General features: G+C 42.1%; 4 protein-coding genes across 5 annotated transcripts in view; 1 reads left to right on the top strand and 3 right to left on the bottom strand.

The window, feature by feature from the left end:
* Positions 1-52: 52 nt before the first annotated feature.
* elg1 (enhanced level of genomic instability 1) lies at positions 53-5,051 on the top strand. 2 transcript variants are annotated; one of them, XM_070285633.1, is made up of 4 exons: positions 53-322; positions 596-1,306; positions 1,481-3,967; positions 4,548-5,051. In XM_070285633.1, exons 2-4 carry the CDS (start codon positions 729-731, stop codon positions 4,816-4,818), a joined length of 3,336 nt encoding a protein of 1,111 aa, XP_070141734.1. In that variant the 5' UTR covers positions 53-322; positions 596-728; the 3' UTR covers positions 4,819-5,051. The 2 variants fall into 2 exon arrangements, with proteins under 2 accessions (XP_070141734.1, XP_070141733.1); XM_070285632.1 differs by having other exon boundaries at positions 53-1,306.
* Positions 4,830-5,648, bottom strand: LOC108078710 (cytochrome b5). Its single transcript, XM_017172671.3, has one exon. It carries the CDS (start codon positions 5,428-5,430, stop codon positions 5,065-5,067), a length of 366 nt encoding a protein of 121 aa, XP_017028160.1. The 5' UTR covers positions 5,431-5,648; the 3' UTR covers positions 4,830-5,064.
* A 3,051-nt stretch (positions 5,649-8,699) lies between these two features.
* LOC108078782 (pneumococcal serine-rich repeat protein) overlaps positions 8,700-21,397 on the bottom strand; it is an 84,861-nt gene continuing 72,163 nt past the window's right edge. The window contains exons 3-6 of the mRNA XM_070285081.1: positions 20,678-21,168; positions 11,194-11,282; positions 10,558-11,128; positions 8,700-10,490 (exon numbers count right to left, since the gene is read on the bottom strand). Of these exons, the coding sequence (XP_070141182.1) occupies positions 9,651-10,490; positions 10,558-11,128; positions 11,194-11,282; positions 20,678-21,168 (1,991 nt within the window). The 3' untranslated portion in view covers positions 8,700-9,650. The remainder of the gene's footprint in view (positions 10,491-10,557; positions 11,129-11,193; positions 11,283-20,677; positions 21,169-21,397) is intronic.
* Positions 11,389-13,248, bottom strand: LOC108078781 (protein arginine N-methyltransferase 1). Its single transcript, XM_017172829.3, has one exon. The coding sequence runs from the start codon at positions 13,201-13,203 to the stop codon at positions 11,389-11,391; it is 1,815 nt and encodes a 604-aa protein (XP_017028318.2). The 5' UTR covers positions 13,204-13,248.

Raw genomic sequence — 21,397 nt, 5'->3', positions numbered from 1 at the left:
ACTGGTCACACTCTTTCTTTACCATGCAGTGTTGTAAATCACAAAGTTATAAACGCTTTTCAACACTTTTCCTTCGCGCCTTTTTTCTCGACCAGCACACTTTGCTCTCCGTTTTAATGCCGAAAAACACAAGTAAAATGATTAAAAACGCCTGATACGGATACCGGAATGCTGTGACCACTTGGAGATCCTCCAGTACCGTTAGCTAGAGAAACGTGACCAACGCGGCGGCGCTCGTGCTACTGCGGCAGTGTGTGTGCGTGTGGGAGGCTAGCGAGAGTGTATCAAAATCCAGAATCGAAACGAAAGAATCGCAGCGAAGGTAGATCTCACCCTCTATTATTGTATTATTTTGCTTTTGACACTTGCGTTCCCCCGCCTGATAGTTGCGATCTTTTGAGTTTTGGCTTAAGTATAAATCTGTATTATTTCGTACAATCCCGACGCTTCAACACTTAGAAAAAAACAAAAAGAAACCCACAAAAGACACCAAACACACTCACGCACACACACCCAACAAAAACATGTACTAAAAGTAGAAAGAACAAACCCAGAAGCGATCGCAGAAAATGACCGATGTAAATTGTCTTACAAGCGAGCACATTGCCACTGCGAGTAGTCCCCCAGGAACGCCACCGAGAAATGCCGGCACGGATCCGGTAGAGCCCTCATCCCCGTTCGTGCTCCGTGCACCGCCCAGCGCCAAGTCCAAGCTGATCCTCCAGAACATGGAGGAGGTACTGCACTCGGTGAAGCAGAAGCATCGCGAGAAGCACAAGCGGAAGCGCGAGGAGAAGCGCAGAGCCGCTCTCCTCGCGGAAAGTGGAAGTCAGGAGAAGCCCCACAAAGACTCGAAGCCGGACAAGGAGAAGCCGCAGCCGCTGCGGGAGAAGTCCTCGCAGGAAAATGGCTTGAAGAACGGCAAGCGGCGCTCCAGTCCCCTCAAGTGCAGTACACCCGTGGCTGATCACCAGAGCATCATGAAGCACTTTGCCAAGGCCGGCAAGCCGGAGAACGTGTCAGCCTCTCAGGTCCAGACTTCAGCGTCCGCTAAGTCCAAGCCAGCCACCAATGTCTTCGAGTTCATGATGAATGCCCGCAATCGCTCCATCGGCGTAAACGAAGGCGGCGTCGAGTCACCCGCTGATCAGGAGGACGAGGGAAGCGGCGGCGGTGCCACGCCGCAAACGAAGCGGAAGCAGCTGCTCCAAGAGTGGAATGAGCGCAAGGGCGGCGCTAAGCGGAGGCTCGCGGACGAAGCCCGCGGGGAGTTTATCGAACTGCAAATGGAACAAAGGGCCAAGAGGTGAGTTTGTGAATGGATTTAAGGGTTAGCCCACGTAGAAAGCGGCACGTGTTTGGAGGTTAAGGGGATGGGAAACGAGGAACGACAAATATTGTTGTCTTTGCCTTAAAAAATAAAGCTTTATAAAGACTTAGGAATCTTAAAAAACAAATAATAAATATTCACATCCCTTAGATTGAAGAAAATGCTAACCAAGGCTGACCAGAAAGAGGTCTCGGCTCCTTCATCAGCGCCCACTGAACCAGCGGTCAAACGTAGAGGCAGGCCACGCAGTCGCCGTCTCAGCTCCGTGGATGCAGCTCCGGTGATCAGCGTAGAAACCAAAAAGCCAGATCCAGAAACAGAGGAGTTCCTCGCCAAGCTGTCTTCGCCCACCAAAAAGCGAGACAGCCTGCTGGGTTACTTTGCCAAGGTGGAATCACCCAAGGAGATAATCGAAAAGCATACCATTGCGATAGATACTCCTCCTATGGATACGCCAAAACGAAGAACGCAGCGGAGGAAAAGCCAGCAGGAGACGCCTAATGTGGGTGTGGAATCAACGCCATCGGGGCGACCACGCCGCTCCTGTGCTGGCAAGGCACGCTACGATTACGATCTGGAGACGAGTCCCGCCAAAACGGCTGCCAAGGGGAAAGTCCAAAAGGCCGATGAATCTGTGGAGATCATTGATCTGGACAGCAGTAATCCGGCTTCCACGCCAAAGAAACTCGCGCCGCTTTTTGTACGGCAGTTGCCAAAGCCAAGTCCGGATCCCTCGGTCCTGAAGGCTCGCCAGGCTTTCCTGCAGTCCGGAGTTCCAGATAAAATCCGACAGGAGCAAATCCGGCAGAAGAACCACGAGCAAATGTACGAGGAGAGCTATGAGGTGTTTCCCCGAGTGTCGCACGTTGGCTATGAGAGTTATGTAGCGGACGATGAACCTCTGGTTTTACCCTTTGCCTTGAGGGAGGAGGATGAAAGCACGGGAATCACTACTAACACCTCATCGTCTATGACAAGCAAACGTCGCACAAAGACGAGTGGCTTCACCAGCTGTCTTCCATCAGATTTTACGTCCAGTAGAAACTCTAGCGCCAAGCGTGACTACGCCATTCTGCCCCAGCTGGAGAACAAGCGAGGATTCGTGAAGCTCTGGAAGAACGACTTTGACCGCTTTCCCACCTTCAAGTGCTACAATCAGATGCGGGAAAAGTATCGTCACTTTAGCGCCATTGACAGTTCAGACGATACGCAGCAAGTGGGTGAATCATTTGTGGTTACACGCCGGTCGCGCCGATCGATGGAGCAGCGATCCCTGGACCAGAATGATGAGGAGGCTAAGCCGCCCTCCTCGGCTCCCAATGGCGAGCTGCTCTTCACCGAAAAGTACAAACCGCTGCTGTTCGAGCAGGTTCTGGTGAACCTAACGCCTGTTCAGGAGCTCCGAGAATTCCTGGCCAGCTGGAGCGGTTCAGGTGGCAGTAATCGCAACTCGCAGACCATGGATGACTCTACCTTTGATTTTGGCAACGATTCGAGCTCTGTGGGTGTTAATAGCAACACAATGGTGCTGGTGGGACCCTCATCCAGTGGCAAAACCAATGCTGTCTTCGCCCTGGCGAACGACATGAACTTCAATGTGCTGGAGATCAATGCGGGAATGAAGCGGACGGGAAAGAAGCTGATCCAAGAGCTCCAAGAAGCCACGCAGTCGCATCAAATCAGAAAGGATAGCAAGGCGGCGGGCAGTGGATCCTCGCAGCAGTTGCTCCAAAAGTTGCAAAAGAGCGGCCTAAAAGCCAAAGCCAAGGTCGTGGAACCTCCGTCGGAGGAGCGCAAGTCCCTGATTCTTATAGAAGATGCAGACATTGTCTTTGACAACATGGATGCTGGATTTACGGATGCCATTTATACCTTGGCAGCCAGTTCCAAGAGACCTGTGATTGTGGTGGCCACCGATCCAAATAGCGCGCATCTGCAGCGTCTGATGCAACAGAATCAGATCCATTTCCAAGCCCCGAACGCCCTTAACATCTCCAGGTTCCTGGCTGTTCTGTCTCTGATGGAGAACTGTCCCATTGAGCTGGATGAGCTGATTTCTCTGTATCTGTACAATGCACAGAATCTGCGAAAGACGCTGATGGAGCTGCAGTTTTATATTCAAAGTGGTGGTGATCCAACTGGCGGAAGAACGGCAGCCGTTAGATCGCCGAGCAAGAGCTCACACAGCCGGCTAGCCACCGTCGATGGCAGTCGCATCCATCAGCGATTGTTTGAGTTCTTCACCAGTCCACAGAATATTCTGCACCGGATACCCTTTCCCGTGGACTTTGGGCTGCTTCGCTTGAATCTCAACGATCTTATATCCAATTCCCCGCTCCTAAAGGAGCCACAACCACCTGGAGGTGGTAGAAACACTGCCAAGCGAAAGTCCCGCTCACCAAAGAAGGCCTGGCTGAGCAGCGCCACCAACACCTCATCATCACCCCTCGCCACGTTGGCTGCTTTCTATGACAATATTTCGGTGGCGGCACTGATGGACTCTAGCCGGGATTGCAGCGATCGCTTGCAGTGGCATCTGTCGGAGGACATGGCCCACCTGCTGGTGGAGCAGGCTCTCCAAACCGGACTGGCGGCCAAGGAGTGTCCATACAACCTGTTCGACAAGCCGGCACAAAGGTAATAGAAGGGAATATGCAACAATAAGGGGAGCTAACTTCGGCACGCCGAAGTCTCTATACCCAAAACTAACAGAAAATATATAGAAAAGATATATATTTATACATAGCATAACATTATTTGGTTTTGATAATTCAAAAACATTTTTAAATCGATTTTTCTTAAACTCTTTGGTGCATTTTAGTAACTCCGATCTCTTTAACCACAGTTGAAAATATGTTGGCATTTTATTCATATCATTCTATATAGCTGTCATAAAAATAATGGATGGTAAAAGGAAGTCTGGACTTTTTTTTATCGTCTGGCAGTCATATAAAGTGGTTTTCCTTTTTGCATATCACACTTTTTAAAGGCATATTGTGGGAATGACCGATCGTTTAGCTGTCATAAAAGCACAATCATTCATAAAAGTGTCCGACAGAAAACCTAAAACCTAAAGTTTTAACTATTTCCGAGTGAAATCACTTGACAAATTTGCATTTTTTATTTAATAATTATTAAATTATAATTATAATTGGTTTTTCATAATTTACTAAACTTTGTAACAGTAATAACAAGATCCTTTTGATTTCTTTTCCAGAGTGACAATTTGCGAGTATCTGGGCAACGGCATTATGCGTTCCGCCTCCGCCAAGGCGCTGGACTTTGAACCCAACTTACGCTCCATTTGCCGCAGCGAAAGGGAGCGAGCCGGGCAGGAGCGGAAATCCAGTAGATTCTATCATTACCTGAGAAACCACACGGTGAATGTGACGAGCTTTGCAATGGAATACTTTGACACTGCCTGCGGAGTGTTCCAAGCGAGCAACCATAGTGATCCGCCGGCGGATGCCGAGGAGCCAAGGGATTAGCAGTGGTCGGAGTTAGTTTAATTTTTGTACGATTAATATTTGGCGGAGTTGCTCCGCCGGAATTGTTTGCAATTTATTCAGATCGCGAGGTAAGCAGAGTTGATCTTCTTAGGCTAGTTTTGTATGGACACGATGAGTATGCGAGAGATGAACCTACCCTAGTTACAAATTAATTACACTAAATTAATAACGACCTGAGCCTATTATGTTAATAAATCAATTATAGAACACAAGACGAAGTGGTTTCTAGCAGCAGCAAAGGAAACCACCGGAGCTCTTCTTGGCCGGCTGTGGATCGCCGGATATTGGGTTTTCCGTCGGGCTCTTGGCGGGCAAGGCAGTAGGCTGGACCTGAATGGGCGGCGCTGCTGGATTTATTTCACCAATTTTGTAGTTCTTCAGATCCTTTTCGGCATCGCTAGAGTGACCAGCTTGCTTGAATGCCTTAGAGGCATCCTTGCCGCCATATTCGAGGAGGACATCGTTACCGCCAGGATGTTCGTTAAGGAACTTGGTGACATCGTACACGTTTCCCTTGATGATCAGCCAGCAGGGCTTGCCGTTCTTGCCATTCTGCTGGGCCACCTCCGTGAGATCGTACAGCTGCGACATGATTGGACGGATTGATTGATTGATTGACTGATATCACGATTGCCTTATAGATTTCCGGTGCCAGCGTCTACTCTGAATGGCTGTTGTAAATTTGGCGATAAGTTTGCTCTGGATTTCCCTTTTTTTTGGAGCTGTTAATGGTTGGACGGACCTGGAAGCACTGGACGCGTGCCTATGGCAAACCTTTGCTTATGTTTAACCACTTATCAATAGTGCAAATATCGCTCCGATCGGTTGTACTCGCGCCTCGTCGCTTCCCGCAACTTGCTCGCCTATTTCGGTGAATTACTATTTGCTGTTTTATTTCCACAATCTGTCTGATGAGTTGTTTCTGTGATAAGGAATACGTGAGAATTTCACCGTCTTTCAAGGCGACCCACTGTGTAGACGCTGCCTTATAACGCTGCCTGGATTTGTGCAACTCATTAATGCAAATTGATGAGCATGTGTTGACATGGAGTGGCTTTCTATCTTCGGAGAAATCTAAAGACAGTTTGTGATTCACTGGAGCATGATGTTGAAAAAATTGTTGAGTTCTCTGGCTTGGTGATTAATTTATGGGACATATTTCTGTGTCACCTCTCGACTTTTCAGATAGAACAAAATTAAGGGAGCGGAGGTGAGTATGATACATCATAGGAAAGCCCTTCTTTTTGACGTTGATATGGGCTAATCAGTCGGGCAAAGCTAAATGGAGATATAAGCTTATAAACGTCAATCAACACTTGAACAGTTCTATTTCCAGATTTTTATTCGGTTACCAAGCATATTTGCTTCTTTTTCACTTTGAACTAGAGGAGGAGAAATACCGTTGTAAACATCAATGCGTAGATGGTTATGAACATAAAAGTAGAGTAATATATATTCCGAATCGCCATTAAAATCTTCATTCTGAGCGCCTGGTACAAGCAATCAGGATGTGATATATTTATTTATAATGGGAAGAGTCCAAATTGGTACCATATTCCAGTGAAATTGGTTCTCCTTTCTCATGTTAAGTACCAGGCCAACGATGTTGACGTCAGTGGTATTGTGGATTGCGGGAGAGACTTTGGTGCTCTTATCTAGAGAACTGTGGATGTTATTTGTGCCCCCATTTGCTAGAAAGGGAACACATCTATCTTACTCAGAGAGAGCAGTACTATCGACGTCATTGGTACTGTGGATTGTGGGAGAGCAAGAGCAGAAGATCGGTAACTGCTGCATTCTGAGCGCCTGGTATTTAAAATCAGATATTTGATAAATTTGTACTGAGAAATGAGTTGATTGAGACCAAATCCCAGAGCAAATTGTCTTCCCCTTTCCCATTTTGAGTACCAGGCTTACAGAAATCAGTATGGCTTACGACCTCTTTAAAAGAAACAAAGTTGGTAGGGTATTTTTGGCTTTCAAAGTTTATATTCTATATATTTTGGAAATATATTTTAAATTTGCTTTCGTTTTTTCTCCACTTTGGTTTTCATGGTTTTTTGGATTTGTTTTTTTGTTTTTAAGAGACAACAACAATAATTGGTATTCATTTAATATATATATGTATTCAGATATATATATATCGATTTATATATAGATTTATTATGTTTTAGACGTCTGGCTTAATGCGCGTTTAAAAAATTTCGCTAGTGTGTGGGTGCAATTTATGCAGCGGGAGATCGGGATCGAACCTTCAGTTCGATTTCGTAAGGACGGGATTGTGAGGGGGGATGGTGGATTATGATCTCGGATGGGTTCTGATCGGAGGAGTAGTGGGAGTTAGGGCTTACATTAACATAATGCTCCTCTACGCATTGTCCTGCATTCGCGGTGTATTTACAAATGAATCTCGCGGGTGATTTCCTTGTGATCTTTACTTTATTCATATATATTTATCTTTTGTTATAAATATCAGTCGACGGCTTCGCATTTTCAAAACGCAGCTCGTGTGCGCTTCGATTTGTATTCTCGATTTAAATGTACAGAGATAGCATATCGTTATATATATATATATTATATATCGTATATATAAAGTGTAAAATTAATTACTTGTCAATGATTGTTGATTTGTTGTCTGAATTAATCGATCGATCGGCTTGAATTTCCTCAAAAATTGTAATTCAATCAGTTGATTTACTATAATTTAATCATATCCTTTTGTTTTATCATTTGATTTACTTAGTTACCGTTTAGTTTTGGCTAAACACAATTCGTAGACTTGATCTTCGTTTAGAATTTAATTGTTTAATTTAAAAAACAGTTTTGGAGGTAGTTGAAATTAGGCCTGTTTACGTAAATTATATTTAAGAATATAATTATTTGTATAAATGTGTAAATATGTGTAGCTGATTCAACGATTTCGTGTCTCCTCCTTCGTTTATCATTTTCGAGCTCGCTTCGATATTTTAGCTGGACTTAATTCGTTTATACCTATTTAATTAAATAATTTCTACTCGTTTTATTTAGTTAATCATTGTCTCCTGTTTGCTGATCTGTGACATTTCGGGCTATTTCCGGTTTCATTACTTTAAGTATCCGTTGATCCATAGACATCGAGCTATATCCGCTATATATCGTATGTGTTTAAAATGTAGGCTTGTAGGACTTGTTGGCTTAGTAAAGTTTGTTTTGTTTTATTTTTGCTTTATTCTGAATTCGTTATCGTCATATTTTCCTAGTTTTTCCCTCTAAATTGTTGGTTAAATGTGGTTTAAATTTGATTTAATGGATCGTAAGTTCTTGAAACCATTTTCCTTTCATAATTTCTTTGATATTTTTTTTTTTTTAATTTAAATTGTATTAAGAATTTGATTTGTTTAGAAACGACATGTTATACATTTGTCGGGATAAAAAAAACGGGTGAGATCTCTAATTATATTTATAATTACCAAAATGATCTAAAATGTATTACTTGTGCTTAGAATTTACATTGCAGTGGGCTTGATTTGTTAAATTGTTTTATTTTTCTCTAAACTAAACACACAAAAGTCTATTCGCTTAAAAGGATTGAACATTTTCAGAAATAATTTATAACTGAATTTAGGTCTTGAATTTCTAATCGGAACAAATTATCGTTTCAACACTGGAAATTTATCGATAAATTGTACCAGCGCGATCATGCAAGTTTGAAATGTCAGTTCGATTGGCGGGAAATTTAAATGAAAAATATTCTTGAAGTTGCCTAAACCAACTTCATTTTCAAGTTGTTTCCTTTCGAAAATTTCCCGATTTAGGCCAGCAGAAAATCCACAAAGGGAGAAAAGCAATAAAATAAATAAAAACAATAAATTTCTCTACAATTTGGTTTACATAGATTTCATTTCATTTTTTGTTTGTTTTTTTTTTTTTTGTTTTTACATTGTAATTCCGTTAGCAAATATACAAATACAAATTTCAATTGAACTAAAAATTGTGTGTGTGTGGTGTGTTTCGTGTGTTCCAGCACATGGGCCATGCATAAGAATAATAATAATTATAATAATAATAATAGGGGGACAGAGGGTAGAGGGATAGAGTATAGTTAAGAGTGGCTTTTCGTTAGAAACTAGCGTTATTCAAACTAAAATGTGTGTGTGTATACAATATTCATTCATAAAATTACATTACATATTCACTTATTTTCGTTATTACTTTCTTTCATTCCTCTTGCCGTTTTGTTTTTCAAATTTTTGGGTATTTTAGTGTCTGCTTCTCCTTAATTTATACAAAAAAAAAAATAGAAATTCTTGTGGCGAATGGAAATGATGTTACAAGAACTAAATGAACCTCTTCTATGGTCTATGTTGTTGGTGAGTGCTTAAAGGCGGCAGCGCAGCTATGTCTTCTCTTCTCCTTTCCTTTCCCCCAAACTCATTCTCTAACCGTCGTTCCTTCTCTACTTTTAATTCCATTTACAAATTAAATTCTGACTAATAAACAGTCTTTTCGTACCAGCGCAAAAGTTGGCGACAGACCTACACAAAATAAATCTGTTAAACTTTAACATAATAGTTTAAACATAGGCTAACATAAAAAAAAATATATGCCGTAGATATATAAATATATATATGTTGGGGATGTTGGAGATTTTACAAGCAATGGGGACATCACCAGCTCCCGAAAACGATCTATCTATAAGTTGCACTCATCTCTTAGTTCTGTATATTTCCAGCAGAGCCAGTGATCCCTCTCCGCCTTGGAAATCTCTTGCGGCTCCTGCAGCATCCCCGATATATATTTTAATTGTAGTTTTAAACTTAACACGAGCTCAGTTATGAGTTGGCCGCACAGTGGCTGCAATTTCGGCTATTGCAGCTGCAGTGGCAGCTCATCATGCTAGAGTTGGAATTATTGCGGCTCATCGTGGTCAGCGGGAGGAGATCCCCCGTCGCTCCAGCGGAGAAGGAAGACTGAGTGGCTGGCGTCGTCTCGGTGGCGGCGGGTAAGCTGGCGGTGCTGCTGCTGCTTCCGCTTGTCCTCAGCGGCTGCAGGCCAGCACCAATTGGCACGGAGACAGACAGCGGCGGTGTGGGTATTCTCTCCGGACTGCAATTCCCGCTAGGCGTTCCCGTTGGCGCTCCTCCTCCAACTCCGGCTCCTAAGCTAGTCAGCAGCTGCGTGCTGGGTCCCAGTCCTGCGTAGATATGCGTTGCACTGGGATTGGTGCCATAGCCACAGGCCGTACTCTTCAGGAGCGAGGCATTCGACACTGGAAGCGTGGCCAGAGGCACAGCGGCCAGCGAGGAGGCCGACGATGAGGTGGACACGCAGGCGGAGGAAGCCAGCGAAGAGGCAGACGATGACATGGATACGGAGGACGCGGAGGAGGCAGAGGCAGAGGCGACTGAGGACAGCGGACAGCTTGGCGGTGATTTGGGCGAACTGATCCGCGAGAAGAACTTGCTAATGGCATTCGGCTTGGACTTGCTGGACGATGAGGAGGCGGACACAGAGGCACCCGTGGGCGAGTACGTGGAGGAGGCGGCCTGGAGCGTGGTGAGGCGGTAGCTGGAGCTGGAGATGCCGCAGCCGCCCGCCGAGATCTGCTCGGGCACATCCCGCACCGTCTTGTTGGGCGGCGGTTTGGTGTACGACCTGGTGATCTCCGATTGCTGCACAGAATGTATAAAAGGGAATCATTAGTTTGCTAATTAAATTTACATTTTTTGGGTTACCCACCTGATAGCTGCTCCTGATCTGCAGATGGCGATCCTGTCCGTACTCGCTGTCCGGCAGTGGTACGTGATGGGGACAGCGAGGCGTCTGCTGCTGCTGCAGCTGGTACTGGTAATGTTGGTGGTGGTCATTGCTGTGGCTTTGCAGCGAACTGCAAGAGGATCCGGTTGAGGAGTTGCCGCAGTCGCCCTTGTAGCAACCGCTACCGCTCCCACTGCCGGTGTTGCCGTACTTGAGGGTGGTGGCTTCAATGCCGCCTCGCGCCACATTACTGCTAATACTATTGTTGTTGTTGCTGCTGCTGCTGCTCAGCTGCTGTTGCTGATGGTGGTCTCCTCCTCCTCCTCCTGCTCCGCCGGAGTTGTGCGTGCTTGGAGTTGTCATGCGTTGTTGCTGATGGTGGGAATGTTGTTGCTTGTTGCTGTGATGGAGATGGTGTTGCTGCTGCTGCTGTTGCTGGAGTTGATGATGCTGATTGTTGCCGGCGGCGCCACGAATCACAGTCTCGCCACGTACAGCCAGAAGCTCACATGCCTGGAGCGCATCTACGCGCATTCTACATCTAAATTGATCCCTGTTAAATAATCAGTATGTAAGTAATTTATAAATGAGAAATATTTAAGTGTTTTTGACACTCACCTATCATCGGGTGGTGTGCTTAAAGATGTGCGGGTCGGAACGCCGAGCCGCTCCATTCCCGCGCAGCCGGCCGTCTGTACCGATAGCATCTGCAAGGATAACAAAAAAATCAATTAGAAATCTTTCAAGGCATATAAATAGTTATAAACTAGTGATAAAGATAAGTAATAAAGATAAGATATCTAGAAAAAACACCTAAATTTCCACTAGTTCATCCTGGCAACTGGCCACCTCATCGACAGTCTGAAAGTGCTCTAGCATGAGCCACCGCTTGGTCACCAAACGATCGCAATAGCCACCGTACCAGTCGTCGTCGAAGTTCTCACACCCGTAAAACTCTATCAGAATTTCCATTTCCTTGAGACTGCCCGGCCGCAGGGGCTTGAACTTCAGCTTTCCCATATAGTGGCGATTGGGGCGCATCACAAATGCTTTTTCCACAAAGAGTACGGTTTGCTGCCAGAGGGATTTGTAGGGAATTCTCATACAGGGATTGCAACTCATCTTGACGGGGGTGTGGGAGCGACTAAACTCCACATCGAAGTAGAGCAGGAAGCACTCCAGATAACCCTGTTTTTTGACCTGAAGCCTTATGGGATGATCTATAAACAGATCCTCCTTTTTGACCGTATTCAAGTCCAGGCCTAGTATGGGATGGGCCAGAGTCAGGAGCTGTTTTCCGGTAGTCTTGGCATAGCGGGGCTCGGCCAGGGCATACCGACGCATGGCGTTCATGTTGAATCCGTAGACACTTAGCCACCAATTGCAGCGATCGTTCTTCAGCATTCGCTCCTCGGAGCCCACGAGATACAGCGAACCCAGATCGGGCAGTATAAAGCCATCTTCCTTCAGCCAGCGATCGCGTGCCTCCAGGACCTCTAGGATCTCTGACTCAAATAGGAGACAGTGGCCCATCCAGTTGCATAGGATGCCATCGACCTTCTGGGGCAGCCTTATGGCGGCTATGCGACCTTGAATCACCTCGATGATATTCTCCATGCGATTCTCTTGCACCACCAACTTCGTATAGCTAGTGACCTTGGAATAGTCTACGGCGTAAACCCTTCTCGCGCCAGCCTTGGCGGCCATAAGGGCCAGGGTTCCGGGACCGCAACAGAGCACCAGAATGCTGCTACCCTTGAAGAGATGCTGATTCTTCTGGATGGCTTCCGCAAAGAAGCGCATGTGATCTTGGCACTTGAGCCGGCTTCGCATATTTTCCAGATGGGCGCCGTAGTCATGCCGGAAGTCAGCCGAGGTCATGCAATCCACAGGCTTCAGCTCTGGCGGTACATCCCTCGGAGGCGTGGGAATCCTTGGGCAGGATCGCACTTGGGTTTTGGGACGGCCACGTTTAGAATCAAGCTGATTGGGTCTTTTTAGTATAGTAATTGCCGAGTTATTAAGACATCCATTGGTTTCCGAATTTCCCGGAATTGCTGAGAGTCCATTCTTGGGGAACTTGTGATTTTTAGGTACTACTTTGGACTTCTCCGAATGTCCGTTCTTTGTTGGCTCTCCGGAATGTTTGGATGCTTTAGTAGAGCTACTCTTGGCTTCTTTGGGAACTTCGCTGAAGCCATTTGCTGTATCCTTCGACTTCTTCGGAGTTTGACGGGCTTCTACCAGACTTCTTTCCACCTGGGTAACTGGATTCCGGTGCTCCGGAACACCGAGATTCCTGTCGCAAAAACTGCCACGACAACGAGTTCGGCCGCTTTGCCAAATTTGCGACTCTGCGGTGCCATTTACTGGATTCATCTTTTGGACATTTTCCGGAGTTTTTTTCTGATCTAGAAGCGCGTGGAAATCGGTCAGACTAAGCTTGATGGGCTTTTTGCGTGTGTTTGTCGCCGTACTGACGGCTTTCACAGTTTTTGTATTCTTATTTCCAGGCATTTGCGGTAAATTTCGTATAAAAAAAAGTTTGCAAGAAACACAGACGGCGAGAGAGAGTGCGATTGAGAAGGACTTAAAGCAGTGAGTTGGAGAAGGTGACGCTGAAGACATATCGATAGGAAACGAATGTGACGTCACAAAAGTTCAGCGAATACAAATTAATACATTTTGGATTAAGCATTAGCTAAATGTACTAACTCCTAAGCCCTACTTGTAATCTTGGAATAATTAAGGTATCTTTTCTTGGTTATTTTGAAAAATTGAGCTTGCTTTTTATGCATCAGGAACGTGTTAACAATTAATCGATAAAAAGTATGACCAGCGCTTTGATTCAATTATTTTCGCAACAAGTTTGTGCCAGTTACATTTTTAAATCAAACAAATAACGGGTATATTTGCTTTCTTTTGTTTGTTTTTTTTTCCATTAATTTCCTTCATACAAAAAATTATGTATATTTTTGTAAACTATATATTTAAGAAAGCAAAGTGTTTTTGTTACTTATAATAACACTCCATAGAATCCCTCCATTTCTTAAAACATGAAATCTCCCCTCTACCTGACTTCTACCATGCCAAACCTATCTCTGCACTGCCGATTCGCATAACTCAAAATGTTCCACATTCCGTTGGCCACCTTTTTCTTCTATTTTCCTGCGAGTGTGCTTTTTGTTATTATTTTGTGCTTTTTGTGTCTTAGCCCCCGAATGCCCCACCGCCTCACCTGGCGATTGATGTGTGCAAGCGAGCATGAAAGAAATGACAAATCTCTGCGCGAACATCAACAAATAATAGAGCAGCACGAATATTTTTGGGCGACGGCTACGTCGGCGGCCGCCGACTTTGTAAATTATACAAATATGCAAATGCAATTTTGTAAATTAAAATCTCGTAAAATTGTGTGGTCAGATTTGTGTGCGTGTTGGTAAGTATGTTTCATATAATTATAATTTTCAGGCATACTAATTTAACTGAATTTATATTTTATATACAGAACGTAGGTTTTTGTGAAAAATTTCCTGCATAAAAAATGTAGGGGAAATTATCTTACTTTTAAGTGCAGGTCTGATTGTTATGGGTCCTTAAGGGGGGGGTAAGGTATTTAATTTTTTTTTTTCGTAAATTTTTTTTTATTTTTTATTTTAAAAGTTCAATATCTTAAGAATATTGTGTCCAAGTTTTACATCAATCATAGTAAAATTGACGAAGTTATGCGGAGCTGAACGAAGGTCGGTTGGTGTTCAATGCATGAGAATCACAAAGTTTAAAGCGCTCTCCTGAAAAATGCCATTTTGAAAATCGGTGTACACGATAACTAAAAATATACTGAACCAATCGGTTTGAAATTTGGAACATAACTTCTTTAGATAATTCTACAGGTATTCTCGTCGAGCTATTTTTAATTTTTAATTTTCTTATATTTTTTATTTAACAAATTAACTTAATTTTTTAGTCAAAAATCGGGGTTTTGACTTCAAATTTTGATAAAAAATAGGGAAAAAATTTTAAAAATAAAAACGCTTCGAGAATACCTCGGGACACTTATCCTTTAACGAATGAGGTATAATTTTTGTAGATCGGATGATTCTGTGGACAGTTAGGATGTACACCGCAAACCAACTTTTTTTGGAGGCGACTCGGGAGATTCCCTATAACTCCTCTACCTCTAAATATTTTTCAATACAAAATTTATCACAAACTGTTCAAATGTTGTGTTATTATATGGTATTTAATTCGTTAAGCTAGCTTTAGCCGTTTCGCCACAACATTTTTTTGAAAAGTGGGCATTTTTGCACCGAATTAACCTTACCCCCCCTTAACTCATGGAACCTTAAAAAAACCGTAAACCTTTTAAAAACCTTGTAAAATATAAAATAAAAGATTATTTAGAAACCCAAAAATTGCATTGCATACTTTTAGATACCTTTTTATGAGTTTTAAAAACCCTACAGAGTTCTAAAGCACCTTAGAATAAGTCGTACTAAATTGTAAGGACTTCTGAGACTCCGATTTTGTTTTGGTTTTCATTTTATTTAAAACTATACTAAAAACCAAACAAAATTCAAATAAAAGCGTATAATAATTTATTAAAATCTGTAAACTCTACATATTCTTAATTTTTCTTTGGTTTTAAAGCAGGTGTGTGTAGTTTTGTTGTGCCATTCGACTGTTGTATGCATGTATGTATATTTTTGGGTCATATTTGCTTTCTTTGTTATTATTATAATATATTTTTTCCTTTTTTTTGTTGGTAATCCGAGTACCAGAAAATATCGCATCACATTGTCTGGGGCGTCTCCTCTCGCAACACACACACCCCGCCCCGAACACCCTGGGCTGCCTGTGCAAAAAAATTAGGTTAAAATGTTTACTCGAGCATTGCAGACGGGATTGGCAATAACCTCATTTTCTGTTCGTGCTTCATGGTGTGTGTGTGTGTGTGTGTGTGCCAGACTCTGACGTAAGAGAAATGTCTGCTGTTTGTTGTTGTTATTATTATTGTTGCTTTTGTTGGACTAAGCCCAGGCCATAAGTTAGCATGCTTTTTCCCACTGGCTCTGCATCTGTCGTTGTTTGTTGTTGTTTATCTTTATCGTGCTTCTTTTTTATTTTCTTTTATTTATATTCTTCTTTTTTTTTGGGAATAAAGTGACATAATATTGAGGGTAAACCCTTGTTTTTGGTTTTTGTGCCCGCTTTTATTTGCCTTTGGCCTTCTTTGAATCCTTGAAAGTTTCCGACTTTTTCTGTGTTTTTTTAGGTTAGTCTAATTTTTTAAATTATCCGAATTCTAAAATTCCCTTAACGCTTAGGGATAATACAAGCGTTTATAAATGCCTTCTATTCAAAGATGTTTAACGAATCAAACGATTTATTTTCATTAGAATAAATCAAGATATGTATATCACAGAAAACAAGAAAGGAAGCTAACTTCGGCACGCCGAAGTTTTTATACCCTTGCAGATTGTTTTTGATGTTTGTATTATAGACTTAAATGCTGGAAACACACACAAAACAGAGTTTTATTACATTTTACCTATACTTATGTTTACAGTTGACAGTTAAAGTTTTAAATTCCGAGCTTTACATCTACCGATCGCTTCTATGGCAGCTATATGATATAGTTGTTAGATTTTCATAAAACTTATACTAAAATTCTGAAATAATATCAAAAGCTCATATCTCAAAGTAGATGAAAATACGTTGAAAAACAACGAAGTTATAATTATTTCTATTTATTTCCCGATCGTTCCTATGGCAGCTATAAGATATAGTCCACCGATTTTCATAAAATTTAAACCAAAATTCTGAATTAATAACAAAAGCTCATATATCAAAGTAGATGAAAATACGTTGAAAAACAACGAAGTTATATTTTTTTCCTATTAATTTCCCGATCGTTCCTATGGCAGCTATATGATATAGTCGTCCGATTTTCATAAAATGTTTACCAAAATTCTGGAATAATATAGAATGGCTATATCTCAAAAATGATGCAAAAATATTGGAAAACAGCCTAGATATAATTTTTTTTCTAAAAATTTATCGAACATTTGTATGGCAGCTATATGATATAGTCGTCCGATCCGGCCCGTTCCGACATATATAGCAGTGAGAGTATATAGAAGACTATATGCAAAGTTTCATTCAGATAGCTTTAAAACTGAGGGACTAGTTTGCGTAGACGGACAGACGGACAGACGGACATGGCTAGATCGACTCGGCTGTTGATGCTGATCAAGAATATATATACTTTATAGGGTCGGAAACGTCTCCTTCACTGCGTTGCAAACTTCTGACTGAAATTATAATACCCTGCAAGGGTATAAAAATAACAACCCAAAAGTATGCATCGGAAAATGTCTTGTTTCCTAGCATACTTTGAAACCCATTTTTAAAAGGATTTAAAATTATTTAGCCTTTTTAAAGTGATTTTTTTATCCCCTAATAAAGGGAAATGGAATAAAAATAATTTGAAATGATTTAAAACAGATAATAAATAATTTTATAAAAATTTGAATTTTAGAAACTAGGCAAACATTTTATATTAAAAATGAATACATTTTCAATAAACCCAAATTTCGTTCGCCAAAAATTTGTAACTTTTCGAAAAGTTCCGCAACAGGAACAGCTGTGTGTGTGTGTGTGTGCTTGTGTTTCGCTCTCTCGCTTTGTATGTAATTGTAATTAATTTATGCACGTCTGCGTCTGGTGCGTGCGTCTGGCATAGATAACGGTTTTAATGAAAGCCCGTTTCGCTCTCACACGTCCTAATGTTAACGTTGCTAATGTTAACGCCTACAGAGGTATGCGCTCATGTGTGCGTGTGCAGAAATTCGCACACATTCACACACAATAGGCACATGCGAGCGCACATTTTAATAATCAATTTGAATTATTCATTGCCTAACGGCGGCAAATAAAATTCGATTAAAACACAACGCCGCTGCCAGCGTCGCTCTGCTTCGCCTAAACGCCTTGGGTTATTAGCGGCAATTGTGTTTCGCATTTCCCGCCGCCACCGCCACCGCCCAGCAAAGCCAATTCCCGCCCACGCACTTGTCTCCACTGCTTCCACATCCACATCCATTTTCATTTCTATATTTCCATCCGCATCTTGGGCTTCTAAATGCCTTTTGTGGGGGAAGGGGATCAGAGTGGCTGAACAATGTTGAACGAAACATTCATTAATTATGCTCTCATCACGGTTAAAACTAGGATAGGTGAGATATCAGGTTAAAAATCCTGGTTTTTCTCATATTTTGGGGAAGGGTACTAAAGAGGGGGAGAGAAAAGACTTTGGAAGTTGTTTTTGGTAAAAAGCTATTACCCAGAATCGTTGTTTCTAGATATTTGTAGCTTTAAGTAATAAAATCTAGTTTTATATTTTTAGGAATCTTTTCAACATATTTTGAAAAAGGATGATGGAGATTATGTTCTATCCTTCAAAAAACTTGCATTTCAAAGTATTTTTATGTAAAGAAAATAAGTTTTAGAATTATTTGACTAAGTCACGTCTTTCTAATTTTCCTTAGTTTGGGTTAAAGGATTTTGAAACTATTTTAGCCTCTCTAATTAAGTAATTCTTAATTTTTAGCTTTATTCTAATAATATTTATTTCAAGTATATAAACCTCACAATGAGTTCTCACTGTACCTGATGTGTTTCATTCATAATGCTGCCTCTGGCGTGGGCAAATTAAACACAAGAGGAAAAAAACCAAGTAAATATGAAACAAGATTCTAGCTGCGGAGAAAAAAATGAGCAAATGCGCACTGGAAGATGTCAGCAAAGCGAGTAACAATTTGTCAAAGTTGCCGACTTTAATCTTTTGTAATGGGCGTCACGGCGGCGGCGGCACTCCCCCTCTACCTGCCTTCTTGCCTTCTCATTGGGAAATCTTAAAACCACAATCTGAAAAGCCGCCTTAACAACTTTGGCCCAATGGAGCCCACGGACGAGAATCCACCAAAATCGCACGTGTGTGTGGGAGGCGTGTCTTCTGTCGTTAAAGTAAATCGTAGAGCTTCAAGGTTATTGCCGGTGTCTAGTGAAGATTCAATAAAGCAAATATTCAGGTAAATGAGGGAGAGATTTTAAGATACCCTTTAAAGGAGGAGCTAAAAGAATCAACAGATATGCCGACTTATTACTCAGCTTCTGAGATAGATTATATTTTTTACGTCATAATGACAAGGCACAAGAACTAGTACTAATTACTAGAAACTATTTGGAAATACTACTGAGCTGAAATGTGTTTAAAACAGTGCTCGGCACCATCACAATCAACCAAAAAGCACATTTGTGTGAGTGAGGTACGGAGCAAAAATGACGTGAGTGTGTTCCGTGTGTGTGAAGTTTACGCTATCCGTGTGCTGGCAGCGCTGCCGGCAGAGCCTTTGCCTATCCCATGGGCTTGGGACGTGCCGACTACTGGTTTAAAACTATCTTTTTTATTTGCAATAGAAATCTTCCATTTAAACTTAATAGACTTGGGTTAAGTATATGTGACGGATTTCCCAGCATAACTATAACCAGTTCTTATTACCAGAAATATTTCAAACTTGAACCTAGGTTAAATATGCCTAAAAGTATTACTATCATTAAGAGGGTTCAAATTCAATGTTATTCTTTGCAAGTACAAGCTTGATGACCATCTAAAACTGTCCAATAAACTTTGTACAAATGAACTTAAAAGAAAAGTAATTACTGTCATTTATCTTAACTTGAAGTCTAGAAAACGCACAAGTAAAAACTGTGTTCTTTAAGATTCCTTGTTGTAAGTTGAGAAACATTCTCACCAATCATGTTTATTAAGGACATACCGTAAACAAATACCGTGTACAAAAATGGAAAGCATTTAAAGTGAGCAGGCAGGCTAAGTAGACAAAGCAAGAGGCGCTGATGGAGAAATTGAATTTGTCTTGGCCATTATAATAAAGACGTATAAAAATGCCAGACGCCAAATGGATTCCCCAATTCTTGTTCTTATTTCATTTTGTTTCTTTGCCTTCGAGAGGAGTGATAAAAATTGAATGCCAAATGAGAGACTAAGACACTGAGTCACACACAGAGACAGAGAGAGAGAGAGACACAGAGAGTAAGAGAGCAAAAAGGACGTGCTGTGCATCCAGTAAGCATTGCATAACACCCGGCGCACACACGCAGGAGAGCAGGGGGGGGTGGTACGATGGTGAATAAATGGGCATAGGCGCAGTTACATAAGACTTTTTGCGTTGGCGGCGACAAAAGCAATTTAAGCATGTCTGCAATGGCCGCCCACTTTTCGAGCTCTGTTGCTTCAAGGACTTTTCCTGCTCCCTTCGTCCACTTCTCTTACTCCTTCTGTCTGCGCCTCTGTCTCTCTTTTCTCGTTTTTGCAAAAAGGGAATGCATGGAATATATTGGCAAAGGCGAGGGCGATGAAAAAAGGAAACTTTCGACACGTGTCTCCTTTCTGCCATTCCTTTTTACACGGCTACACAGTGAGGAAAAAGTGCGCCAAGGCTGGCATTGATTGATTGATGGATCGATTAAAAGGTTTATTTTAATAGGTCAGTCGCTGTTTTTAATTAAGGTATATATAATTTGCATCTATAAATTGGCAACACGTCTGTCTGGCAATAAAAATAGTTTTGCCTACGCTTAAGCTTTATTGCCAACGAAATAGCTGAGTAATTGACAGCAATTATTATAGAGTTCAATTCATAAAGGAAGCCAAAGATACCCCATTGAGCTATATATTTGGGTTAATATCTTTATTTTTTTTGGCTGAAGATATGTTGAGTTTTAGGCTTAATTAAGACCTCAAACTTTTGAATTAAATTTGATGAAAACTAACCTTTAGAAGATATGTATATGACAAAGTAAGGATTATCGGTATAGAATCCCTTTTTATTTCTTACTATATTATAAAAGTGTAACGTATAGACCCGCAAAAGCCCACCCAAAATTTTTACCACCCACCAGAACCTTTTCTTTCTGTTTTTCTTTTTCGCTGTTTTTCCTGTTCCTATTTCTTCTTGTTCTCATGTTTTTCTTTTTGTGTTTGCTTGACAAGCAAGGAAGTAGGCAAGTGAGTACTTACGGGTACAGAATGTTCCGGCTCGGTTGGCAAAAGTGTTGTTGTTTCTGTTGCTGATGCTGCTGCGTTTGTGGCTACTGCTACTGTTGCAGCTGCTGGTGCTGCTGCTGCGGCGGCGGTGGCGGCTATAGCTGTCTGATCCGCTGCTGTGGAGCCCGATGTTGAGGTTGTTGTCGCCAGTGGCAGGGCCAGAGCAGAATTGGTATCCTGTCCGATCCCAATCCCAATCCCGATCCCAGGTGACAGCACCGCGTTGTTTTTGCTGCGCCGTCGTTGCGACGAGCGACGTTTGTGACGTATCCGGCGCGTTGTTGCAGTGCCTCCTGCCCCAGCTCCTGCTGCAGATGTTGCAGTAGCTGCTGTTGCTGTTGCTGCTGCTGCTGCGGTCAATGTTGCTGCTGCGTTGGATGAGCGGCGAAGGGCAATCGCGGCCACCAACACACTGCCACAGGCCAGGCACACGGATAAACTAATGGCGATTAGCAACAAGCGACCTGCAACGAGGAGAAAGTGAAGAAAATGTGTTTAGTTTTGGGATTTCTATTTAGTTTTTTTAAGTGCTTAAGTCTATGGTAATTTCTACGATATTTAAATCTTTAATTTCTACTGATATAAGGCAGGAAAAATTGTTTGTTTATAATCATGTTTTATTTAATCCATATTTATTTAGTTAAAAATGTTTCCTTTTCCTTATTCAGGTAGTGAAAATTTAAAAATTTCCGG

This window comes from Drosophila kikkawai, chromosome 3L, assembly GCF_030179895.1.
Source record: "Drosophila kikkawai strain 14028-0561.14 chromosome 3L, DkikHiC1v2, whole genome shotgun sequence".
Taxonomy (NCBI): domain Eukaryota; kingdom Metazoa; phylum Arthropoda; class Insecta; order Diptera; family Drosophilidae; genus Drosophila; species Drosophila kikkawai.
This window is presented reverse-complemented; position numbering and strand designations above follow the sequence as displayed.

What these genes read in the sequence shown, in the direction of transcription:
- elg1 (XM_070285632.1), top strand. Translation starts at nt 570, where the DNA reads ATGACCGATGTAAATTGTCTTACAAGCGAGCACATTGCCACTGCGAGT. An exon ending in ATGGAACAAAGGGCCAAGAG is followed by an intron (nt 1,307 to 1,480) that starts GTGAGTTTGTGA and finishes CACATCCCTTAG; the next exon opens with ATTGAAGAAAATGCTAACCA. An exon ending in TTCGACAAGCCGGCACAAAG is followed by an intron (nt 3,968 to 4,547) that starts GTAATAGAAGGG and finishes TTTCTTTTCCAG; the next exon opens with AGTGACAATTTGCGAGTATC.
- LOC108078710 (XM_017172671.3), bottom strand. Translation starts at nt 5,430, where the DNA reads ATGTCGCAGCTGTACGATCTCACGGAGGTGGCCCAGCAGAATGGCAAG.
- LOC108078781 (XM_017172829.3), bottom strand. Translation starts at nt 13,203, where the DNA reads ATGTCTTCAGCGTCACCTTCTCCAACTCACTGCTTTAAGTCCTTCTCA.